This window comes from Amblyraja radiata, chromosome 20 (genome assembly GCF_010909765.2).
Source record: "Amblyraja radiata isolate CabotCenter1 chromosome 20, sAmbRad1.1.pri, whole genome shotgun sequence".
NCBI lineage: Eukaryota > Metazoa > Chordata > Chondrichthyes > Rajiformes > Rajidae > Amblyraja > Amblyraja radiata.
This window is the reverse complement of record NC_045975.1, coordinates 7,503,415-7,528,573: the sequence shown is the minus strand read 5'-3', so window position 1 is coordinate 7,528,573 and position 25,159 is coordinate 7,503,415. Positions and strand designations below refer to the sequence as shown.

The following is a 25,159-nucleotide window of genomic DNA, read 5'->3' as shown; positions in this document are numbered from 1 at the left end:
TGTAAGGCTAAGGAGTTTGATGGGTCTGGAGTCTGATTGGGCACCAGTATTGAAGGTCAAGGTGCAGGGCATATTATATTACTAACCAACTGTTGGTTAATACTAAAACAATTTATTAGTCTTAGTAAATTAACTAATATTAACTAATTAGTCATTATTAGTTGACTCTGAACTGCACCCATAGTCGGGATCGAACCTGGGACTGGTGCTGCAAGGCAGCAACTCTACCGCTGCGCCACCGTGCCGGCCTGATTTCTGAACAATCAGCTACCAGATTACTAGAGTTTTATGGAACGGTTTGTATTGTTCTTGCTTCTCCCCCTTCAATGCCAAACCATCTTACTACATTCAATATTCTCATCACAGTGTGGCTCAGCTGGTAGAACTGTTGCTTCACAGCACCGGAGACCCGGGTTCTATCCTGATTTGTTTAGTTCCGCTTAGAGATACAGCATGGCAACAGGCCCTTCGGCCCACCGAGTCCCCGCACATTAACACCACCCTACACACACACTAGGGACAATTTACATTTAAATTAAATAGCCAATTAACCTACACATTAATCTTCTGGTCCCAGATGCTGTCTTTGTGGAGTTTGCACGTTCTCCCTGTGACCACATGAATTTCCACTGGGTGCTTTGGTTTCCTCCCGCATCCCAAAGAGAGATTAATTGGCCTCTGTAAACCCCCCCCCCCCCCCTAGAGTGTGGGGAGTGGGTGCAAAAATGGGATAACATGGATTTAATGTGAACAGGTGATCGATGGTGGGCCGAAGGGCCTGTTTTCATGCTGTATCTCAACTAAAGTGCTTTTATTTCTGCCTATTACTTAATTACTTGTTGGCAGCGTTTAAACAGCTTATTTCACTGTCTGCACATTGCCCACAGAGTCTCTCCACTGTTATCTCCCACTACTCGCTACCTACAGACGGGAAACAACTTTGAGTAATTATAGAAAGTGGCGTAAATACTCTGCGAGTCCCCAAAGCCTTTGGAGAACGGTAGAGATGGGTTAACCCTGGGAGCAGTGGTGGCTTCTCACAGCGGGTCATTCCGACATGTTCAACCCTGCTGCTGGGTTACCAGCAGGTTCAGCCTTCACACAGGGTAGCATTAGATGCTGTCTCAGCTGCAGGATGATGGAGGAACCACTGGGGCGCGTGGGGGCTGAGAGTTGGAGCACGACATCTGCAGGCTTTTCCTCAGCTGCTGGAGGTCCCTCCACATAGTGCTTTACACAGTGAAAACCCTCAGCACAGAGCCAAGAGTGTTTTATTGTCATGTGTACCAAACAGAACAATGACATTCTTACTTGCAGCAGCACAACAGAGTATGTAAACATCATACTCTGTAAGAAGTTCAGTATATATATATATTTTTCAGAATATATATTTTTCAGTATATATATTTATATATATATATATATATTTTTTTAAATATATATATATATACTGAAAAATATATATTCAATTATATATATATATGTGTGTGTATATATATGTAATTGAATTTATGATAATCAATTTCATCATTAATCTACGGATATATATATATATATATAGATTCTGTATGTTCTGTGTATATATATATATATATATATGATTATTAATAACAAACATTTTTATATATATATATAATAATAATGATATTATCATCTATTCAATGATAAATAAATATTTCTATCAGATTAACATTCATTATCATTGATTCAATGATAAACATACATATATATATATACGCACTGAACTTATGTAAGTATGCATATGATGAATATAAATCTAAGGACATATACACATATATATATGTACAGTTATATATACACACACACACACACACACACACACACACACACACACACACACACACACACACACACACACACACACACACACATATATATACACACACACACACATACACACACACATACAAACACACACACACACACACAACACACACACACACACACACACACACACACACACACATATATATATATACATTTATATATTTAGATTTGAATTGATGATAATTAATACCATTATTAATCTAAGGAAACAATATATGCACATTAAGGAAAATAATATTTGAAAGTATTCCTGAATTGTTCTCATGCTAGTTCCTTAAAAGGCAATTCAAAATTTGTAATTGCCAGTTTTTTATATCTGGAAAACTTTATATCTATAATTAGAGACTTCAATAAAACTCATAATATTGATAGAGTTACACATGACCATTGTGGGATTCAGCTTCTTATTCTGCCAGTGTAATTGCATCTGTATCTGTACCTGAAACAAAGACAAGGGAAGAGGTTTATCAGATTGCTGCTGGATTAGAGAGTGTCAGCTGTAAAAGAGAGCTTGGACAATCTTGGATTTATTTCTCTGGAATGCCGAAAATTGAGGTGGTGGGGGGGGGGAGTAACTTTATCGGTGCCCTTTACGTGGCAACTCTTTGCATACCCTGGGTGCGCAACACAAAGAATATCACTGTGACTTGCTGCATGTGACAATAAAACATTCATTCATTCATTAACTCATGAATGAATGAAAGACATGCAGAAGTATATAAAATCATGAGAGGTAGAGAGAGATAGGGTAGACAGTCAGAACCTTTTTCCCAGGGTGGAAATATCAACGATGTGAGAGCAGAGCTTTATTGTGAGAGGGGCAAATTTTAAAGGAGATGTGCTGGGCAAGTTTTTTTACAGAAGCTATGGTGGGTGCCTGGAATGTGCTTTTAGACAGGCACATGGGTATACAGAGAATGGAGGGATAGGGATCATGTGCAGGCAGATGAGGTTAGTTTATTAGAGATGAGTTAGGTACTGATATTGGATCAGCCATGATCGCAGCGAATGGCGGTGCTGGCTCGAAGGGCCGAATGGCCTACTCCAGCACCTATTTTCTATGTTTATACGGTTATCTTGCCATCATGTTCGGCACAGACATTGTGCAGGGCTGCCAACATTGGGAGAGAGTTAGGAGTGAGAAATTGCAAGGGACAAAGATTTTTCAATGAAGCAATCGCTTGGGTAACCTTATCTTTTTCCTTACCTCCCCACAGAAACACGCCCAGACAGAGCGAAAAAGTTATTCAGACATTACACGGTTGGATCATACGACAGTTTTGACGCTATCAGGTAGGACCGGCTACATTGTCTGTTGGCATTTGCCTTGTTGTTGACAGAATGAATAACAAAGATGACTTTTCACCCTGTTCGTTCAATTAATACCTCTGTGTGGTTCGGGAACTGAGCAAAAGGCTGGATTCCGGATTAAAACACGGGCGCAGAGCTGGAGAGAAGTAGGAATCACAGTGGGGGAGCAGTCAGAGAGGGTCTCACAGAACTCCTGTTGGAGAGAGGAGGAGAAACTAAGGCACTCGGTGACGCAGCGGTAGAGTTGCTGCCTCACAGCGCCAGAGACCCGGGTTCCATCCTGACCACGGGTGCTGTCTGTACGGAGTTTGCACGTTTTCTCCCCGTGACCTGCGTGGGCTTTCTCCGGGATCCCCGGTTTCCTCCCACACTCCAAAGCCGTACAGGTTTGTAGGTTACTTAGCTTGGTATAATTGCAAATCGCCCCCAGTGTGTGTAGGATAGCGTTAGTGTGCGGGGATGGCTGGTCGGCGCGGACAAGACGTGGTTCCACTCTGTATCTCTGTGGTTCAGGCACTGAGCAAGGGGCTGAATGGCCTAGACCTGGTTCCATTTCTTATCTACTTATGTTCAAGGGCATCATCAAATGTAAAGAGTTTTGGTTGAGATTTTACTTGACAAACTATTTATAAAAATAGCAGTAACTGTGGCGGTGGACATCTGCGTCCCTCTCTGGAGTCTGCACTATTTACAGCCCTCTCGGCACATACACTTTCTCCATATGTGGGATGTCACGGATGAAGCCATCATTAAATGGCCATCTTTAGAAGCTCCTTGAGAACAGGTTGCCCGGCGTTAGATTTTCTTCCAAACGGACCCACATTTCTTTCATCCTGTCCCACATATACATAGATTTATTTCTTTGCATGACACAGTGACTACATTTTAGGTGAGCAATAATATATACGTGAATTATTTCTTATCAAGGGGTGCAGTGGTAGAGTTACTGCCTCCCAGCGCCAGAGACCCGGGTTCAATCCTGATGATGGGTGCTGTCTGCACGGAGTTTGTACGTTCTCCCTAGGCTTGTGTATTTGTAAATTGTGCCCAATTATGGTTGGGATAGCATTAGTGCATGGGGATCGCTGGTTGGGGCGGACTCGGTGGGCCGAACGGCCTGTTCCTGCGCTGTATCTCTAAACTGAAGCTAAACTTAAACAGTTTTCTCAAAGCTAAACTAATTTGTTGTTGGTATGAGAGGACTTAACAAGTTCAGAAGCTTGTGATCATTTGCTTGTCACAGGCTGTAACTGTGGTTTGTCCTGATACCTATAGAAATAAAGTGCACTCCTAATCATCACTTAACTAAAAGCCAACAGTTTCATTAATAGTTTTCTGACTTTTATTAACACTGTGATTTTAACTTTGCATAAGCTGGGCCACTTAATGATGAAGTCCACCACAGAATTTGTATTTGGAATGTGGGTCGTCACGGTGGCAGAGCGGTAGAGTTCCTGCCTTACAGCGCCAAAGACCCGGGTTAGATCCTGAAAATGGATGCTGTCTGTACGGAGTTTGTACCTTTCCCGTGACTGTGAACTACTACAACTATGAACAGGCCCTTCAGCCCAACTCATCCATGCTGACCAAGATATCCATCTGAGCACGTCCCCATTGCCTGGGTTTGACCCATTTCCTTTAAACTTTCCTCTCATATATCTGTCCAAATTTCCCTTAAATATTGTTTAGTTTAGTTTGGTTTAGTTTAGTTTAGTTTAGTTTAGTTTAGTTTAGTTTAGTTTAGTTTAGTTTAGTTTAGTTTAGTTTAGTTTAGTTTAGTTTAGTTTAGTTTAGTTTAGTTTAGTTTAGTTTAGTTTAGTTTAGTTTAGTTTAGTTTAGTTTAGTTTAGTTTAGTTTAGTTTAGTTTAGTTTAGTTTAGTTTAGTGATACAATGTGGACACACGCCCTCAGAATTAAAGGATGTTTCTTTAGATGAATCTGTGGAATTCATTGCCACAGGCTGTGGGGGCCAAGTCAATTAATATTTTGAAGGCAGAGATAGATAGATTCTTGGTTAGTATGGGTTATGGGGAGAAGGCAGGTGAATGAGGTTAGGAGGGAGAGAAAGATGAGCCATGATTGAATGGTGGAGTAGACTTGATGGGCCGAATGGCCTAATTCAGACCCGATCGCTTATGAACGTACAAACTTATGAATCTATGCGCTTTACTTCTTGACTGTGTGTATTCACCCAGTCTGTGTCTCATGATTTTATACATCTCTATGAGATCATCCATCAGTCTCCTACACCTCAAGAAATGAAGTCCATGAGACCTCAGGGTCTTCATAAGTTAACAGGGACTGAGAGTCTGAGCGGGGTGGCACGGTGGCGCAGCGGTAGAGTTGCTGCCTTACAGCGAATGCAGCGCCGGAGACCCGGTTCGATCCTGACTACGGGTCCTGTCAGTGCGGAGTTTGTACGTTCTCCCCGTGACCTGCGTGGGTTTTCTCCGAGATCTTCGGTTTCCTCCCACAAAGACGTACAGGTTTGTAGGTTAATTGGCTTGGTAAATGTAAAAATTGTCCCTAGTGGGCATAGGATAGTGTTAATGTGCGGGAATCGCTGGTCGGCGCAGACCCGGTGGGCCGAAAGGGCCTGTTTCTGATTTGATTTGATTTGATTTGATTCTCTATCCCTAAACTAAACTAAACTCAAACTTGTTCTGTGAATTTGGAGTGTTTCACTTTCTTGTGCATCTTGGGAACAACTCCACAAAATGCAACAAAAAACTGGAAAGGCTTATGATAGATGGATTCAATTTAAGGTGATCTAAATTGGACAAGATCGCAGATATGCACAAACCAATTTAGATAAATTAATTCAGGTCTGTTAAACCTGTTTAAAACGAGTCTCAATTGCAAATAGGTCATTATTGAAATGTAAGTATATTTAAATTGAATCAATGTGAAACTGGAACAATATTTCAATAAAAGTACCAATTCAGGTTGTACAAAGAATTAAATTAATTGATCCCTAATCAGAGCTCAGTCTCAGACGAAGGCAAATGTGAGGTTTCAATGGCACCTGCACATAGGGCCTGGATTTTCAAGTTTCTGTTTTATTACAATAAGTCTCATGGAGAGTCAAGGGATTATAACGTCCAAAACCTCAACCACACATGAGAGGAATAGATCAGATGGATGCGCAGTCTCTTGCCCAGAGTAGGTGAATCAAGGACAAGGTTTAAGGTGAAGAGGAAAAGATGTTATAGGAATCTGAGGGGTAACTTTTTCACACAAAGGGTAATGGGCGTATGGAATGAGCTGCCAGAGGAGGTGGTTGAGGCAGGGGGCAGTTGGACAGGTACATTGATAGGAGAGGTTTGGAGGGAAATGGGCCAAACGCAGGCAAGTCAAGTCTAGTCAAGTTACTTTTATTTATATAGCACATTTAAAAAACAACTCTCGTTGGCCAAAGTGCTTTACATTGCTGGAGGTACTAACGTTATACAACAGTGGTTCGTGGATTAAATACAAACATCACTACATACATCTAACCCTCGCGCAGGTGGGACTAGCGTAGCTGGGACATGTTGGCCGGTGTGGACAAGTTGGGGCAAAGGGCCTATTTCCACTCTGCAACACCCCATGATTCTACATACTATTTTAAAGTCTAAGTTTGTCAGGGATTATCAGAAATATAATGTCAGGATTACCATTTGTTGCAGTGACCTTGGGGTGATTTGTCATGTCATTCTGAGCAATGTGGGTGAAGGTCTGATACTCAGTTAGGATGAAAGATAGACACAAAATGCTGGAGTAACTCAACGGGTCAGGTAGCATCTCTGGAGAAAAAAGGTTGGATAACATTTTGGGTCGAAACTCTTCTTTGGTTAGCTAGTTAGTTCATTTAGTTTATTGTCACGTGTACCGAGGTACAGTGAAATGCTTTTGTTGCGTGCTAACCAGTCAGTGGAAAGACAATACATGATTACAGTAGAGCCATTCACAGTGTATTCTCCGTGGATTGTCACCTTGTAGTGGTGGAGAAGCTCGTGTGGTCCTGAGATCCTGAGAACGATGCCGTCTGGAGCTATGCTCCTGGTAGGGTCACCCATGGCGGTAAAGTTTTTTTACACAGAGTATGATGGGACCTGGAATATGCTGCCAGGAGTATTAGTGGAGACAGATATGACAGTGTGTGTTTAAGAGGCTTTTTGATAGGCATGTGGATAAAAACATAGAAACATAGAAATTAGGTGCAGGAGTAGGCCATTCGGCACTTCGAGCCTGCACCGCCATTCAATATGATCATGGCTGATCATCCAACTCAGTATCCTGTACCTGCTTTCTCTCCATACCCCCTGACCCCTTTAGCCACAAGGGCCACATCTAACTCCCTCTTAAATATAGCCAATGAACTGGCCTCAACTACCTTCTGTGGCAGAGAATTCCAGAGATTCACCACTCTCTGTGTGAAAATTTTTTTCTCATCTCGGTCCTAAAAGATTTCCCCCTTATCCTTAAACTGTGACCCCTTGTTCTGGACTTCCCCAACATCGGGAACAATCTTCCTGCATCTAGCCTGTCCAACCCCTTAAGAATTTTGTAAGTTTCTATAAGATCCCCCCTCAATCTTCTAAATCCTGGCGAGTACAATCCGAGTCTATCCAGTCTTTCTTCATATGAAAATCCTGACATCCCAGGAATCAGTCTGGTGAACCTTCTCTGTACTCCCTCTATGGCAAGAATGTCTTTCCTCAGATTAGGAGACCAAAACTGAGAATAGGCAGAGAATAGAGGGATATGGATTTTGTGTAAGCAAATGTATATATTAGTGTATTTCGGCATCATGTCCAGCAGGGTCATTGTGGGCTGAAGGGCCTGTTCATTGAGTCAATAATACAACGGTACTTTAATGTCACAATGTAACAATGCTCAGTGTACCGTTCGTTGTGCGGTCACGGTGGCGCAGCGGTAACGTTGCTGCCTTACAGCGAATGCAGCGCCAGAGACCCGGGTACGATCCCGACTACGGGCGCTGTCTGTACGGAGTTTGCACGTTCTCCCCGTGACAATGCCTGGGTTTTTCTCCAGTATCTTCGGTTTCCTCCCGCACTCCAAAGACGTACAGGTTTGTAGGTTAATTGGCTCGGTGAATGTAAAAACTGTCCCTAGTGGGTGTAGGATCGTGTTCATGTGCGGGGGACCCGGTGGGCTGAAGGGCCTGTTTCCACTCTGCATCTCTCAAACTATAACTAAAACTCTGTTTTATGTACAACCCAGTAAAATCATACAGTAGACCTCACCGAGACAGAACACAAGTACCGCCACGTTCCTGGCGCCAAAATACTACGTTCTATGTTCTATCTTTCAACCTTCCTTGTTATGGCCCCAACAATTCATTCTGCCCGTCAGATGTGATTTTTCTTTAACTGATTCATGCTGACTGCCCTTCATTAACCCCCGTCTCTCTAAATACCCAATCTTTGTCAAATTCCCTCGGTATTTCTCAAGGTCATCCTACTACCAATATCCAGCTGATTGGTCTATAGTCTATCACTCTGTCCATTTCGTCTTTCTTTTCACAACCTTGCCTTGCCAGATTGAGAGTGACATTGAACAAAATGAACCGACAAACGTGCAGTGCCGTCAATTCATAAGATCCCGCCCATCTCTTCCTCGTCCATAAGGTTTGCTTACAGCTTCTTTCCCTTAGTCATCAGCGCTGGTTGCTGCAGGTCGAACATGCTTCCCTGGAGAATTGTTCATCTGTTCTCAGCTGTGAACAGCGGGACTGTTCTATTTCAGCCTTGTTTAAAGCTATCTTGCAGCTTTGTGTCACATCCAAGCCCTGGATTAGGAATCGGTGTCATATGTGAGGCAGGGTTGAGGCCGGCTTAAACAAAGTCCTAACTGGAGTTTAGAAGGATGAGGGGTGATCTTATAGAAACATATAAAATTATAAAAGGACTGGTCAAGCTAGATGCAGGAAAAATGTTCCCAATGTTGGGCGAGTCCAGAACCAGGGGCCACAGTCTTAGAATAAAGGGGAGGTCATTTAAGACTGAGGTGAGGAAATTTTTTTTTTACCCAGAGAGTTGTGAATTTGTGGAATTCCCTGCCACAGAGGGCAGTGGAGGCCAAGTCACTGGATGGATTTAAGAGAGAGTTAGATAGAGCTCTAGGGGCTGGTGGAATCAAAGGATATGGGGAGAAGGCAGGCACGGGTTATTGATTGGGGACGATCAGCCATGATCACAATGAATGGCGGTGATGGCTCGTGGGGCCGAATGGCCTCCTCCTGCACCTATTTTCTATGTTTCTAACCAAATTTGAATGAAAGAGGAGACACAAAACGCTGAAGTAATTGTAGAGTTGCTGCCTCACACCGCCAGAGGCCCGGGTCCGATCCTGACCTTGGGTGCTGTCTGGGTGGAGTTTGCACGTTCCCCCTGTGACCGCGTGGGTTTCCTCCGTGTGCTCCGGTCTCCCCCCATATCCCAAAGACATGCGGGAGTGTAGGGTAATTGTATGTAAATTGTCCCTAATGTGTTGTGAGCGAATAATAAAGTGGGATAATGTAGAACCAGTGCAAACGGGTGATCAATGATTGCCGTTGACTCTGTGGGTAAAATGAATCACAGTTAGTGCAAGACAAAGCCAGCTCTTTGCTTAGTTAGTTAGTTAATTTAGTTTATTGTCACATGTACCGAGGTACAGTGAAACACTTCTGTTGCGTGCTAACCAGTCAGTGGAACGAAGGGTTTCGGCCCGAAACGTCGCCTATTTCCTTTGCTCCATAGATGCTGCTGCACCCGCTGAGTTTCCCCAGCAATTTTGTGTACCAGTGGAAAGACAACACATGATTACAATAGCCATTCACAGTGTACTCTCCGTGGATTGTCACCTTGTCGTGGTGGAGAAGCTTGTGTGGTCCTGAGATCCTGAGACCGATCACAATTAATTGGCCTCCTCATGCACCTATTTTCTATGTTTCTATGTTAGTTCCATGTTATCCCAGCTTCTCATCCTACACATTGGGGCAATTTACAGAAGCCAATTAGCTTACAAACCTGCATGTATTTGGAGTGTGGGAGGAAACCGGAGCTCCCGGAGAAAACCCACGCAGGTCACGGGGAGAACGTACAACCTCCGTGCGGACGGCACCCGCAGTCGGGATCGAACTCGGGTCTCTGGCGCTGCCTTTATCAGGTAGCAACTCTACTGCTGCGCCACCATGCAGCCCCTGTGCTTCACTGAAGGTGTTCAATCAGGTGGAGCGAGAAGATCACACAACACAACGAGCAGGGCAGTTTTCCCTGAGATACGGCCTATTACTAATAGTCATAGAGTTATAGAGTGATAGAGCATGGAAGCAGGCCCTTTGGCCCAACTTGCCCACACCGGCCAACATTTCCCAGCTACACTAGTCCCACCTGCCAGAATGTGTTCCATATCCCTCCAAACCTGTCCTATCCAAGTACTGTACCTGTCTAACTGCTTCTTAAATGTTGGGATAGTCCCAGCCTCAACTACCTCCTCTGGCACTTTGTTCCATACATTCACCACCCTTTGTGTGAAAAAGTTAAGCCCCTGTCCCAGGATGCAAGTTTACCCAAGAGCTCTCCCGAGTTTAAAATAAAATCGAACTCGTGGTATTTTTTTACTCTTGGACATTTTTCACAGCGTTGAAAAAAGTTACCGCGTTTCCCGAGTACCTGCCGTTAGCATTACGAGCCGCGATGAGACATCCACGAGCTCCGACGTACCCGCTACGTACATTCTACGTACTTACTACGAGTTTGATTTTTTTTTTAACTAGGGAGCGCTCTTGGGTAAACTCACATTGTGGGACAGGGGGTTTATCCCTCAGATTCCTATTAAATCTTTTCCCCTTCACCTTAAACCTATGTCCTCTGGTCCTCAATTCACCTACTCTGGGCAAGAGACTCTGTTCATCTTCCCGATCTATTCCTCTCATGATCTTATACACCTCAATACGATCAGCCCTCATCCTCCGGCGTTCCAAGGAATAGAATCCCAGCCTGCTCTAACCTCTGCCTATCGCTCACACCCACCAGTCCTGGCAACATCCTTGTAGAAACATAGAATATAGGTGCAGGAGTAGGCCATTCGGCCCTTCGAGCCAGCACCGCCATTCAATATGATCATGGCTGATCATCCAACTCAGTATCCTGTACCTGCTTTCTCTCCATACCCCCTGATCCCTTTAGCCACAAGGGCCACATCTAACTCCCTCTTAAACAAAGCCAATGAACTGGCCTCAACTACATTCTGTGGCAGAGAATTCCAGAGATTCACCACTCTCTGTGTAAAAAAATGTTTTTCTCATCTCAGTCCTAAAATATTTCCCCATTATCCTTAAACTGTGACCCCTTTTTCTGGACTTCCCCAACATCGGGAACAATCTTCCTGCATCTAGCCTGTCCAACCCCTTAAGAATTTTGTAAGTTTCTATAAGAACCCCCCTCAATCTTCTAAATTCTAGCGAGTACAAGCCGAGTCTATCCAGTCTTTCTTCATATGAAAGTCCTGACATCCGAGGAATCAGTCTGGTGAACCTTCTCTGTACTCCCTCTATGGCAAGAATGTCCTTCCTCAGATTAGGTACTGATCTCTTCCTCAGATTGTACTGATTGTTGCTGAAGAAACAGACTATCTGGGACCCATCACTTTGCTTTCAGTAGGAACTTGCTGTGTGGAAATTGGCTGTCATCATTCCAACAGTGACAGTCATATACAAAACTCCACTGGCTGTAAGATGCTTAGGGACATTCTGAAAGGCACTGCACAAAATGAAGGCTTGTTTTGTTTTTCTTTATAACTGGAATCTTTTCACTAACTGAATACTCGCTTTTTTATGTTTTCAATATGTGAATGTCACTGCCAATAGTTATTACCCATCCCTAATTGCTTTTTAAACGGAGTAGTTTTGTAAGCCTTTGCAGAGGGTGAATAAGACTAAACGTGTTCTGGTGTTACATAGTTACAAGATTAAGGGCGCAGCCATGTAAAACTGCTGCATTGAAATTTCTTTGCACAGATTTAGTTGAGGCTGATACAGACTTGAGACTTTAGAGGCTTCAGAGATACAGCGTGGAAACGGTCCATTCAGCCCACCGAGACCAGCAAGCGCTCATTCGCTCTTAGACAACAGACAATAGACAATAGGTGCAGGAGTAGGCCATTCGGCCCTTCGAGCCAGCACCGCCATTCATTGGGATCATGGCTGATCATCCACAATCAATACCCCGTTCCTTCCCCATATCCCCTGACTCTGCTATCTTTAAGAGCTCTCTCTAACTCTTTCTTGAAAGCATCCAGAGAATTGGCCTCCACTGCCTTCTGAGGCAGAGAATTCCACAGATTCACAATTCTCTGGGTGAAAAAGTTTTTCCTCCTCTCCGTTCTAAATGGCTTACCCTTTATTGTTCAACTGTGGCCCCTGGTTCTGGATTCCCCCAACAGGAACGAGGTACTGATTTTGGATGATCAGCCATGATCATATTGAATGGCGGTGCTGGTTCGAAAGGCCGAATGGCCTACTCCTGCACCAATTTTCTAATGTTTAATGTTTTATGTGTCATTCCTAACTGTCACTGTATGTCATGTTGTCACGTGCGGGCGGAGTACCAAGGCAAATTCCTTGTATGTGAATACTTGGTCAATAAACTTATTCATAATTCATAATGTTTCTATGTTAAACTAATCTAAACTAAACTGGAGCGTACAGTGCCAGTCTGCACAGCCTCCCCTCATTCGACACACCTGCAGACTCAGGAATCTGCCTGGTGAATCTTTCGTGAACTCCCAAAATGTCCTTTTTCGTGTAAGGAGGCCAAGAATTACATAACCCCTACAGAAGCAGGTGCAGTCTCACCAAGGCCCTCTATAATTGCAGCAAGCTATCTTTACACCTCTGCTGAAAGCCTCTCATAATGGGTTTTTACAACTTTCCAATAGTTTCATTGATGCTGCCCCTACAAACCAACCTTTTATGCTTGGTTTATTTAATTAATTGAATTTAAATTGCCCAGTTGCCTTGGCGAGTATTGAACTCATATCTCAGGATCATTACTGTGCTGCTGCACCCTTTTTGGCATTCTTTTAATCCAGTCTACATAGGTTCATAAGTGATAGGAGCAGAATTAGGCCCATCAAGTCTACTCCGCCATTCAATCATAGATCGATCTCTCCCTCTGAACCCCATTCACCCGCCTTCTCCCCATAATCCCTGTCACCTGTACTAATCAAGAATCTATCTAACTGCCTTAAAAAATATCCATTGGCTTGGACTCCACAGCCTTCTGTGGCAAAGAATTCCACAGATTCACCACTCGCTGACTAAAGAAATTCCTCCTCAACTCTTCCCTAAAGGAACGTCCTTCAATTCTGAGCTTATGATCTCTGGTCCTAGACTCTCCCACTTGTGGAGACTTCCTCTCCACATCCACTCTATCCAGGCCTTGTTGTAATACGAGCATGTGGGGAGATAATGGAATCAAATGGGGGAAGGAAGTCATTCAGCAATTAAAGGGGATCTGCTGGATGAACTCAACGGGCCGGGCAGCGTTCGTGGAGGGAAATGGATGGACCACGTTTTGGGTCGCGACTTTTCACCCAGACATCTGGGGGTCATTTCCCACGCTGGCCGAAAATGACCAAGTTTGGGTAATCCAACTTTCCAGCTCTGCAGGCTATTACTCATCCTCATCATTACTCATCCTGATGGAAACAGGCCCTTCAGCCCAACTTGCCCACGCCAACCTAGATCCTCCATCTACATTCATCTCACCTGCATGCATTTAGAATCATACAGTGTGGAAACAGGCCCTTTGGCCCAACTTGTCCCAGCTACACTATTCCCCACCTGCCTGCGATTGGTCCATATCACTCCAAACCTGCCCTATCCATGTACCTGTCTAACTGTTTCTTAAATGTTGGGATAGATCCAGCCTCAACTACCTCCTCTGGCAGCTTGTTCCATACACATCTATTCTGCTCATGATCTTACTTCATCTCTATGAGATTGCCCCTCATCCTCCTGCATGCCAAGGACTAAAGTCCTAGCCTGCTCAACTTCTCCCTTTAGCTTAGGCCCTCAAGTCCTGGCTACATCCACATAAATCATCTCTACATCCTTTCCAGCTTGACAACATCCTTCTTACGACATGGGGACTGAACATAGTGCCTCAAATGTGCCCTCACTAATGCCTGGTACAACTGTTTCATGATATCACCACTTCTCTACTCATGTGATCAGGCTTTCTATCTCCAATGCCTTTCAAACGGTGAGTCCCCCCCCAACAATTACAGCATGAGAAAAGATTTACCACAACACTCTAGTGATTGCCTGCCCTGCTGAAGGAAAGGCTCTGGTTCATCATTGTGTCGAAAGCCTCTCATTATTTTTAGCACACCGTTTCAATCTGAACCAGCATGGTGGCGCAGCCACTGCCTTACACCGCCCGAGATCCCGGTTCGATCCTGGCTACGGGTGCTGTCTGTACGGAGTTTGCATGTTCTCCCTGTGACCGCGTGGGTTTTCCCCGGGTGCGCCGGTTTCCTCCCGCATTCCAAAGACGTGCAGGTGAGTGGGCTAATTGGCTTCTGTGAAAATTGTCCCTGGTGTGTGTCGGATAGAACTGGTGTACGGGGCGATCGCTGGTCGGCACTGACTCGGTGGGCCACGGGGCCTGTTCCCGTGCTGTATCTCTAAACTAACGAAGATCTTCTCTCATTCTCGTCTGTACTCGGGGGGGGGGGGGGGGGGGGGGGGGGGGGGAACAACCTCTGCTGAACCAGCCTCTCTACATAATTAGAACTCTCCGGCTCCAAGCCACTCTGGTAAATCTCCACTGCTCTTTGTTTAGTACCGGCCCGGCCACTCCCCCTTGGGACCTCTTCTCCAGCAACGTCAGGAAAGAGACCCGAGGACGTGCAGCTTTATCCAACTGCACCAGTAATGCGTACGGCAGATAAATAACCCCGAGGCAGCGCAGTAGCTGAAGAATAAAAAATCCAGCTAATTAATGAGAGTCAAATTGGATGAAGCATAGTTAATAATAATAATAATAATAATAAATACTTTATTGATCCCCTCAGGGAAATTCAGATGTCCAGAAGCTTGGTGTCCGTTGGTGTCCGTTGCATGAGATGAAGTATAGTTGGGGTCTGGAGAAAGGTCTAGGCTAGGCTTGTATTCACTGGAATTTAGAAGGATGAGGGGGCATCTTATAGAAACATATAAAATTATACAAGGACTGAACCAGCTAGATGCAGGATAAATGTTCCCAATGTTAGGCGAGTCCAGAACCAGGGGCCACAGTCTTAGGATGAAGGGGGGGGGGCATTTAAGACTGAGGTGAGAAAAAACTTGTTTCACCCAGAGAGTTGTGAATTTGTGGAATTCCCTGCCACAGAGGGCAGTGGAGGATTTAAGTGAGAGTTAGATAGAGCTCTAGGGGCTAGTGGAATCCAGGGATATGGGGAGAAGGCAGGAGAATAGGCTTGAAAGGGAAAATTAGATCAGCCATGATTGAACGGTAGAGTAGGCTTGATGGGCCGAATGGTCTAATTCTGCTCCTAGAAACTTTTGAATTTACAAAGAGTGTAACATTTAGTGCAAGATAAAGGCCAATAAGATCCGAGTATAGTTTGAAGGTCTCCAATGAGGTAGGTGGGAGGTCAGGTCCACTCTCTGGTTGGTGAGAAGATGCTTCAGTTGCTTGACATCAGCTGGGAAGAAACTGTCCCTAATCTGGAGGTGTGTGTTTTCAAACTTCTATACCTCTTGCCTGGTGTGAGAGAGGAGAAGAGGTAGTGAGTGGGTGAAGAGGGGTTGAGACTGGTCCTTGATCATGCCAGTGGCTTTACTGAGGCAGCGTGGACTGTATTTGCATTCAGTGGAAGGGAGGTTGGTTTGCGTGATGGCCTGGGCTGCGTCCACAACTCTCTGCGATTCCTTGCGATCTTGGATGGAGCTGTTCCCAAACTATGCTCTGATGCATCGCGATAAACGCTTTCCACGGTGCGTCTGAGAGGTTGGTGAGGGTTGCCGGAGAGGTGCCGGCTCAGAGTTTATGGCCTCGAGTAACACTGAAAGCATCACAGTATCTATCTCGTTGATGCAGGGTCTCAGCCTAACTCATGTCAAGTGGACTGCCTCAATGGGCTACCGAACAGCGGTCATAACAATGGCACAGGGAACTCCAGCAGCAGAAGAACACAAAATGCTGGAGTAACTCAGCGGGTCAGGCAGCATCTTTGAAGGACATGGATCGGTGTCATTTTAGGTCGGACAATGAATTATCCTGGATCTACAAAGTGGACGGTTTGGTTGTAATCATGTATAGTCTTTTCACGGACTGGATAGCACGCAACAAAAAGCTTTTCGCTGTACCTCGGTACACGTGACAATAATAAACAAAACTAAACTTTAAGACTCAAGTACGCTGGGGTATATATGGACTGACATGTATGGGGGGGGGGGGGGGGGGGGGGATTGTTTGTAGGTTAGTTGCCTAAAAGTGGTAAATTCAATGTTCATACAGCTGGTGACTAACCTGCAAAAAACACCCCCCCCCCCCCCTCCACTTTTCCCACAGTTTGCTCCCCTCTCCTCCCTGTGTCGCACCTGGATTTGATTTACACCCATTTCTGCCCCCACCCCTCCACCTATATTCCTTCCTCTGGCTTCACAATTTGCACCTCTGCTTCCCTTCTCTCACATTGTTTGTCTTTTCATCTCTTGTCTTTGTCCGACCATCTGCCCATAAAATATGACCTGTGTCCACCTATCACTTGCCGGTCTTTGTCCCACCCCACTTCTCTTCCCACTTCCTTCCCTCCCCCTGCCTATAATTAGTCTGAATAAGGGTCCTGACCCAAGACCTCACCTATCCATGTTCTCCAGAGATGCTGCCTGTCCCGCTGAGTTACTCCAGCACTTTGTGTCTTTGTTTTCATAAACCAGCATCTGCAGTTCCTACACGTTGCAACTGACTTGAGCCCCATAACTGAGGAAGGATGTGTTTACGAGAATGATCCCAGGAATGATTGGGTTAACATATAATGAGCATTTGATGGTACTGGGCCTGCACTCGCTGGAGTTTAGGGGGGACCTCATTGAAACTTACCGAATCGCGAAAGCCTTGGGTGGAGTGAATGTGGAGAGGATGTTTCCACTAGTGGGAGAGTCTAGGACCAGAGGCCATAACCTCACAATAAAAAGACGGAAAAGAGAAGAGGAGGAATTTCTTTACTCAGCGGGTGGTGAATCTGTGGAATTCATTGGCGAGAAGTACAAATTTAATTGTTCCATTTAGGTAACCCTAACCCTGAGGGTTCAATGTTTATCATCTTAAACCTAAGTACCTTTTACCCTCTAACTTTAAAGCTATGCCCTCTAGTTCAATGCCCCCTTGCCTTGTGAGAAAGATTACCTGTCTTATCTACACCCTTCAAGGCTTTATAAAGATAAGGTGAATATGTGTAATTCATGGGGAGAAGGCAGGAGAATGGGGTTGAGAGGGAGAGATAGATCAGCCATGATTGAATGGCGGAGTAGACTTGATGGGCCGAATGGTCTAATTCTGCTCCAAGAACTTATGACCAAGCGGTAAAGTGTGGCAGCCTTTTGAATGAGGTGACCACACTTGCCTCGTTCATGCCGTTAGTCTCAACCTTCTACTTTGTGGCTTCAAGCTGAATCCTTACAGCTTTCATTAATCTTCATATTGCTCACAGGAGCTCATTCTCTAAGGCCGGCTCTGGCCTTTAAATCTTTAATGTAGTTTGCGTAGCTACTTAACCCCATCAGCAATCACTGCGGTGTGTGTGTGTGCCTGTAGAGAGATGGAGCTAAATTGCAGGCTGCACGCGACTGGATTTTTCACTCGTAGCTGCAGGTATTACATTGGAAACATGCTCATCACTTTGTTACACGTCCATGCTTTCAATATCTCTCCACTTGCCCCATCCACTGCATTCCCCCCCCCCCCCCCCCCTTTCTGCTCTCCTTAAACATGGTTCTGCCCATGGAATGGAGAACTGCGCTTCTAAAGAGAGATTGGATCCACTGGGCTTATTCATTATTGAAACATAGCAGGTCGAGGTTTATAAAGCCATGAGGGGCATAGATGAGACAGATTATCTTTCTCACAGGGCAATGAACCTGAAGTAGAGGACATAGACAATAGACAATAGGTGCAGGAGTAGGCCATTCGGCCCTTCGAGCCAGCACCACCATTCACAGTGATAGACAATAGACAATAGGTGCAGGAGTAGGCCATTCGGCCCTTCGAGCCAGCACCACCATTCACAGATATCATGGCTGATCATCCACAATCAGTACCCCGTTCCTCCCCCTATCCCTTGACTCCGCTATCTTTAAGAGCTTGATCTAACGCTCTCATGAAAGCATCCAGAGAATCGGCTTCCACTGCCTTCTGAGGCTGAGAATTCCGCAGATTCCCAACCCTCTAGGTGAAAATCTTTTTCCTCATCTCCGTTCTAAATGGCCTCCCTCTTATTCTTAAATGGTGTCCCCTGGTTCTGGGCTTTAGCTTTAAGGTAAGAGGGTAAAAAGCACTTGGGTCATACGATATTAAGCCTTAAGGGGGGGGGGACTGTTTCCAGGCTGTATCTCTAGAGAGTAAAGTCTAAAGTCAAAACAAAAGCCCAAAGTGTAAACGAGACTGTTCTTCAGTCCGTGTTTAGTTGGCATTTCGACACAAAATGCTGGAGTAACTCAGCGGGTCAGGCAGCGTCTCTGGAGAAAAGGAATAGGGTCGAGACCCTTCTTCAGACTGAGAGTCAGGGAGGGGGGAAACTAGAGGTATGAATGTTGAGTTGGCTGATGGTTGTTGGGAAGAAGCTGTTCCTGAACGTGGAGGTCAGGGTTTCCAGACTCCTGTAACTTCTTCCGATGGCAGGATTGAAATGAGAGCGTGGGCAGGGTGGTGTGGGTCCTTGGTGATGCTGGCTGCCATTTTGAGACAGCATCTCCTGCACATCCATCGCTAGTGGGGAGATCAGTGGCGGTGATGCACCGAGGGATGTCCGCCACTGTTTGTAACCTCCTTTGTTCTTGGGCGTTCATGTTTCTGAACCAAGAGTGGTCAGTCCCCCTTCTTCACATGAGCTGGGGATATGTCTCCGCCTTCGTGCCTTATGGTAGCAATATTACAATATTTTGAGATTTAAAAAATCAAGTCTTTAATTTATTCCATCAGATAAAGCATAAAAAGAAGTTTAATTTGACACCTAATTCACTTTCATATCTCCAGTATTAAAAAAGTTATGGCCATTTTCATACTCGGAAATTGGCATCTTGTTCCCTATTGCTTTTCCATTGACTTAACACAAAAGCTGTGATTGAGAACATTTAAAAGCCAATAACTTTCTTAAAATGTAAGTGAACTGAAAGAAATTTTCAGTTATTATAGATTGAAGCATTCTGAAACAAATATGAAACAATCTTACTTAGATGACTTGAAATTAAATCATATAGTTAGTTAGTTACCTAATTGGAGCTAATTAGAAAATTCAATTACTAGATCTAAACATCTATCTATTTCTTAAGAATAGATTAACATTTTTAAATAGCCTCACTGTCCAAATAACATTCACACAAGAATTCAGAATATAACATAATTTTTAAATCTCATTATCATGGGTTTATAGGCCAAATGGAAGGAATTTAATGTTTAATACCTGTAAATTAATGGCAATTTAAATCAGCTTGCGAGTGGGATTTTCTGGAATGGGACCATTTGGAACGTTCAGGCTGCGGTGATTTAGTCCCCATATCGGCAGCAAATACACTGCCGGTTCGTTCGGGGGAAAATATCATCGTTTCGCAACGTAAAATGTGAATTAAATGCATCTTAAGAAACACTTTTATACATAAAAATAAACTACTTTCTTTTACCTGGCCCCTACATAAAATCCGGCCCCGTTGTCGGCATTGACGGCTTCAGAAGCTGCTTTTAAATTGACTCCAGCGATTAACTTGTCGGGCGCATTTTTTTTAAAAACACACAGAACGGCCGTCGGAACGATTCTTTCGCAACATCTTGCTGTCCAACAAATATAATTCAGGACCAGGTCGGAGAAAACGCGTTTTAACCCCGCCCCCCCCCCCTTAAACGCGCCAAAATCGCGCACACGGCCAGTGGCAGAATTGCAGCACCGCTGAAGGTAAGTATTGTAACATACCTACTTAGGGGCGCCTCTCGCGGATGATCTTTAAGGTGGGACAAGCAGGGCCAGTTCATCAGGAGATTACCAAGCTCGCTGAATGATGGAACTAACTTGAGACGTCACATGCAAACGCTATTCATTTTCCAAATTGCATGCAGGAGAAAACCCAAGACAAATATCACTATGTCCCCAATCCTTCATTGTTGTTAGAAAACGACCCTTGGAACTCCTTAGCCAACAGTACTGTTGGCGTACCCTTCACCAGAAGGACTGAGTTGGTTCAAAAAGACTGCTCGCCAGCATAATCTCAAGGACTATTGAGTACGAGCAATAAATCTTGGCTTTGCCTGAGATTTTAACATCCTGTGAATGAATGCAAATGAAGGTTCTGGAGCCAACGTTGTACAGTTGGAACTCCTCCCTACAATTTGTAAACCCCGCCGCACGAAACGCTGGGGCGAGAGAGTCTATCCCACACCAGGCAAACACAAACCCAATTCGTATCAATTTCCCAAGATAGACACAACATACTGGAGAAACTCAGCGGGTCAGGCAGCATCTCGGGAGAAAGCAATAGGTGATCTTTCGGGTCAAGACCCTTCGTCTGAAGAAGGATCTCAACCCAAAACACTTATTCCTTTTGTCCAAAGATGCTGCCTGACCGGCTGAGTTATGCCAGCATGTTGTGTCTATCTTTGGTATAAAGCAGCATCTGCAGTTCCTTCCTACACTTTAATTTCTCAGGGACTGAGCTTGCAACCTTCCTGGTGTGGCGGTTTACCTTGGCATGTGACGCAAGTCCTGTTTCCGTGCTACATCTTTAAAGTAAAGTAAATTGTAGAAACACGGAACTGCAGATGCTGGTTAATACACAAAAGGATACAAAGTGCTGGAGTAACTCATCAGATCAAGCAGCGTGTCAGGAGAACATGGACAGGCAACTGGCATTTCCGGTTCAGTTGGAAGAAGAGTCATCCGTTCATGTTCGAGGAGCAGAATTGGGCCATTCGGCCCATCAAGTCTACTCCTCCATTCAATCATGGCTGATCTATCTTTCCCTCTCAACCCCATTCTTCTACCATTGCCCCATAACTCCAGTCACCCTTGCTAATTAAGAATCTGTCAATCTCCATCTTAAAAATATCCATTGACTTTGCCTCCACAGCCTTCTGTGGGAATAAATTCCACAAATTCACCACACTCTCACTAAAGAAATTCCTTCTCATCTCCTTTCTAAAGGTATGTCCTTTTATTCTGAGGTCTGGATAGAGTGGATGTGGAGAGGATATTTGCACTAGTGGGAGAGTCTAGGTCTAGAGGTCATAGTCTCAGAATTAAAGGACATTCTTTTAAGAAGGAGATGAGGAGAAATGTCTTTAGTCAGAGGGTGGTGAATCTATGGAATTATTTGCCACAGAAGGCAGTGGAGGCTGTCAGTGAATATTTTTCAGTCAGATATCAATAGATTCTTGATTAGTATGGGTGTCAGGGGTTATGGGGAGAAGGCAGGAGAATGAGGTTAGGAAGGAGAGATAGATCAGCCATGATTGAATGGCGGAGGAAACTTGATGTGTCGAATGGCCTAATTTTATTCCTATTCCTTATGACCTATGACAGGGTTCGGCAACCTACGGCCCCCGGGCCGAATGCGGCCCGTAACCCAAAATCAACTGGCCCGCAGGCGGATTTCCCCCCCATAATCATCCCGATGCGACATGCAAGGATTGCATGAGGCTGCCTCACCCGCTGAGTTTCTCCAGCATTTTGTCTACCTTCTGTGAACACGTGATTTGATGCCTGCCATCCGGGGCTGGATCCATGTGTACACGTGATAGATGTGGCCCGCCATCTGCTCACAGACATGTGCCCTGGCCCCCATGCAGAACAAGGCTGCCCACCCCTGACCTATGACCTTATGGCTGTGGCCTCTGATTCTAGATTCTCCCACTAGTGGAAACTCTACATCCGCTCTCTCTGGGCCTTTCCCCTCATCCTTCTAAACCTGGCCCAAAACGTCAACTATCCATGTTTTCCAGAGATGCTGCCTGACCCACTGAGTTACTCCAGAAATGTGTGTCCTATAGCGACAGCATTCTTGTTTTCAATAGCAAGCAGCCCATCTTGAACCAATACTCTGGCAGTCTCAGCAAGCGTTGGTGATGAAGTGTTGTTGACTCATCCTTACAAACGCTTGAATTCAACTGGCATTTTCTGGATAATTTCGGCAGAGCCCAAGTGAAATAGGAAATGGAGGACGAGACACCAATTTCTCTGCTGTTAACACTAAAGGAGCAGAACTCGTGTTTCATTGAGCCAAGGAAATTCAATGGATCAGTAGATTAGTAAAGATCTTTTTCATGGACCACTGACTTAAGAAAATCACTGTATTTTGAGGGCATCCCACCCTTGGTCTGTGCAAGTACGTTTATCTCACCTGGGACTGCATCTATGAGGTGGAGCCACTGCCTCACAGCACCACAGAGCCAGGTTCAATCCTGACCTGAGGTGCTGTCTGTTCAGAGTTTGAGCGTTCTCCCTGTGACCACGTGGGTTTCCTCCGGGAACTCCGGTTTCCTCCCACATCCCAAAGACAAGCGGGTTTTTAGGTTAATTGGCCTCTGTAAATTGCACATGGCATGTAGGGAGTGAATGGGAAAGTGGATTAACAGAGAACTAGCGTGAAGATGCGATCGTTGGTCGGCATGGACTCGGAGGGCCGAAGGGCTTGTTTCCATGCTGTATCTCTAGACTAAACTAAATTAGTCCTGGGGCTGAAATCTGGACCTGTAGGTTTGTCTCTGAATGGAAATCGCAACCCCTGAACATTGAACAGGGCTAATATGACATGAAGATTAACACAAGCAACATTTTCCAACTATATTAGATGACCCAGCGGTTGAATTACTGCCTTACAGCCCCAGAGGCCTGGGTTCGATCCTGACTACCGGTGCTGTCTGCACAGAGTTTGCACATTCTCCCTGTGACCTTGTGGGTTTTCTCCTGGTGCTCCGGTTTCATCCCATACTCCAAGGAGGTACAGGTTTGAAGGTTAATTAGCATCGGTACAATTCTAAATGGTCCCCAGTGTGTAGGATAGTGCTAGTGTACGGGACAATCGCTGGTTGGCGTGGAGTCGTTGGGCCAAAGGGCCTGTTTCCGTGCTGTATCTCTAAAGTAAAGTAAAATGTAGAAACAAGGAACTGCAGATGCTGGTTAATACACAAAAGGACACAAAGTTCTGGATTAACTCAGCAGTTCAGGCAGAGTCTCTGGAGAACATGGGCCAGTAAAGTTTCGGGTCGAGACCCTTCTTCAGACTGGCATTTCAGATTGAGTCTGAAGAAGAGACCTGCAGGTTTTAGGTTGTGGTGATATGGTCATAAGGAATAGGAGTAGAATTAGGCCATTCGCCCCATCAAGTCTCCTCCGCCATTCAATCATGGCTGATCCATCTCTCCCTCCGAACCCCATTCACCTGCCTTCTCCCCATCTGTTAATTGGCTTAGGTAAAAATTGTACAATTGTCGCTAGTGTGTAGGATAGTGCTAGTATACGGGGCGCCAGTTGGTTGGCCCGGTCTCGGAAGGATGAAGGGCCTGTTTCCACGCTGTATCTCGAAACTAAACAAAACTAAAGTAAACTAAACTTCATATTCCAGGAGTTAAAGTTCTTTTATAAGTGTCAGTGCCTGATGTAAATGGCCTCCTCAGCAACTCTGATTCGGCTCAGTTTGTACTTGTGAAATGTATCCGAAAATGACAGCTGTGTAATTGGATATCAGGACAGTGCGGCTAAAAGCATTTTGCACAAAAAAGTCTGTCAACAGAATTATACGTTGGGAGTTTTCAAAGCTGACACGGGCTAGGAGGCTGTACAACCTAGCACCTCCATGGATGCCATCTCTTTGAAAGTTTGATCCCCTTAGTCCCAAACCTCTGTCCCATCCTCTCAGCTCCTCAATATGTTTTTTTTTCCCTTTCAAAAGTTGATGTAGGATTTAATTCCACTGTCTCTTCAGCCAAGGGCACCTGAAGACAAACAGTGGATACACAGAACTGCAGATGCTGGTTTACAAAACAAAACACAGAGTGCTGGAGTAACTCAGGGGGCCAGGCAGCTTCAGTTCGTAACGGGTGTCAGGGGCTATGCAGAGAAGGCAGGAGAATGGGGTTAGGAGGGAGAGATAGATCAGCCATGATTGAATGGCGGAGTAGACTTGATGGGCCGAATGGACTAATTCTGCTCCAATTACTTATGGCCTTATGACCTTAAGTGGCAGGAGCAGAATTAGGCTATTTGGCCCATCAAGTCTACGCAGCCATTAAATCATGGCTGATCCATCCTTCCCTCTCAACCTCATTCTCCTGCCTTCGCCCCATAACCCCTGACACCCTTATTAATCAAAAATCTGTGAATCGCCACCGTAAAAATACCCATTGACTTGGCTTCCCCCACCAATCGTGATAATGAATTCCACAGATTCACCACCCTCCGACTAAAGCATCTCTGGAGAACGTGGATAGGTAACGTTGTGGGTGGGGACCGTTCTTCAGACTCGCACAGTCTGAATGTGTGGGACAGAACTGCAGATGCTGGTAGATACCGAAGATAGACCAAAGTGCTGGAGTAACTCAGCGGGTCCAGCAGCATCACTGACGATTTGGGTTGGGACCCTTCTTCAAACTGAAAGTGGGGGCGGTGGGGTGGGGTGGCAGTGGGGGAGCAGGGAGGGTGGGGGGAGAGGAGGTGAAGAGTTGGAGGTGAGGCCAGGACCAGGTCTGAATTACCTCAGACAGGGGTGTTGTCTGGTAGGTCCAGAAAGATGTATATG

At 45.1% G+C, this 25,159-nt stretch overlaps 1 protein-coding gene across 6 annotated transcripts in view; it reads left to right on the top strand.

Annotated features, from left to right (window-relative positions):
- The window catches only part of shank2 (SH3 and multiple ankyrin repeat domains 2), a 624,608-nt gene that overhangs the window by 364,520 nt on the left and 234,929 nt on the right, over nucleotides 1-25,159 (top strand). For all 6 annotated transcript variants that reach the window (XM_033038734.1, XM_033038735.1, XM_033038733.1 and 3 more), the window contains one exon: nucleotides 3,066-3,141. In XM_033038734.1, coding sequence (XP_032894625.1) covers nucleotides 3,066-3,141 — 76 coding nt within the window. The remainder of the gene's footprint in view (nucleotides 1-3,065; nucleotides 3,142-25,159) is intronic.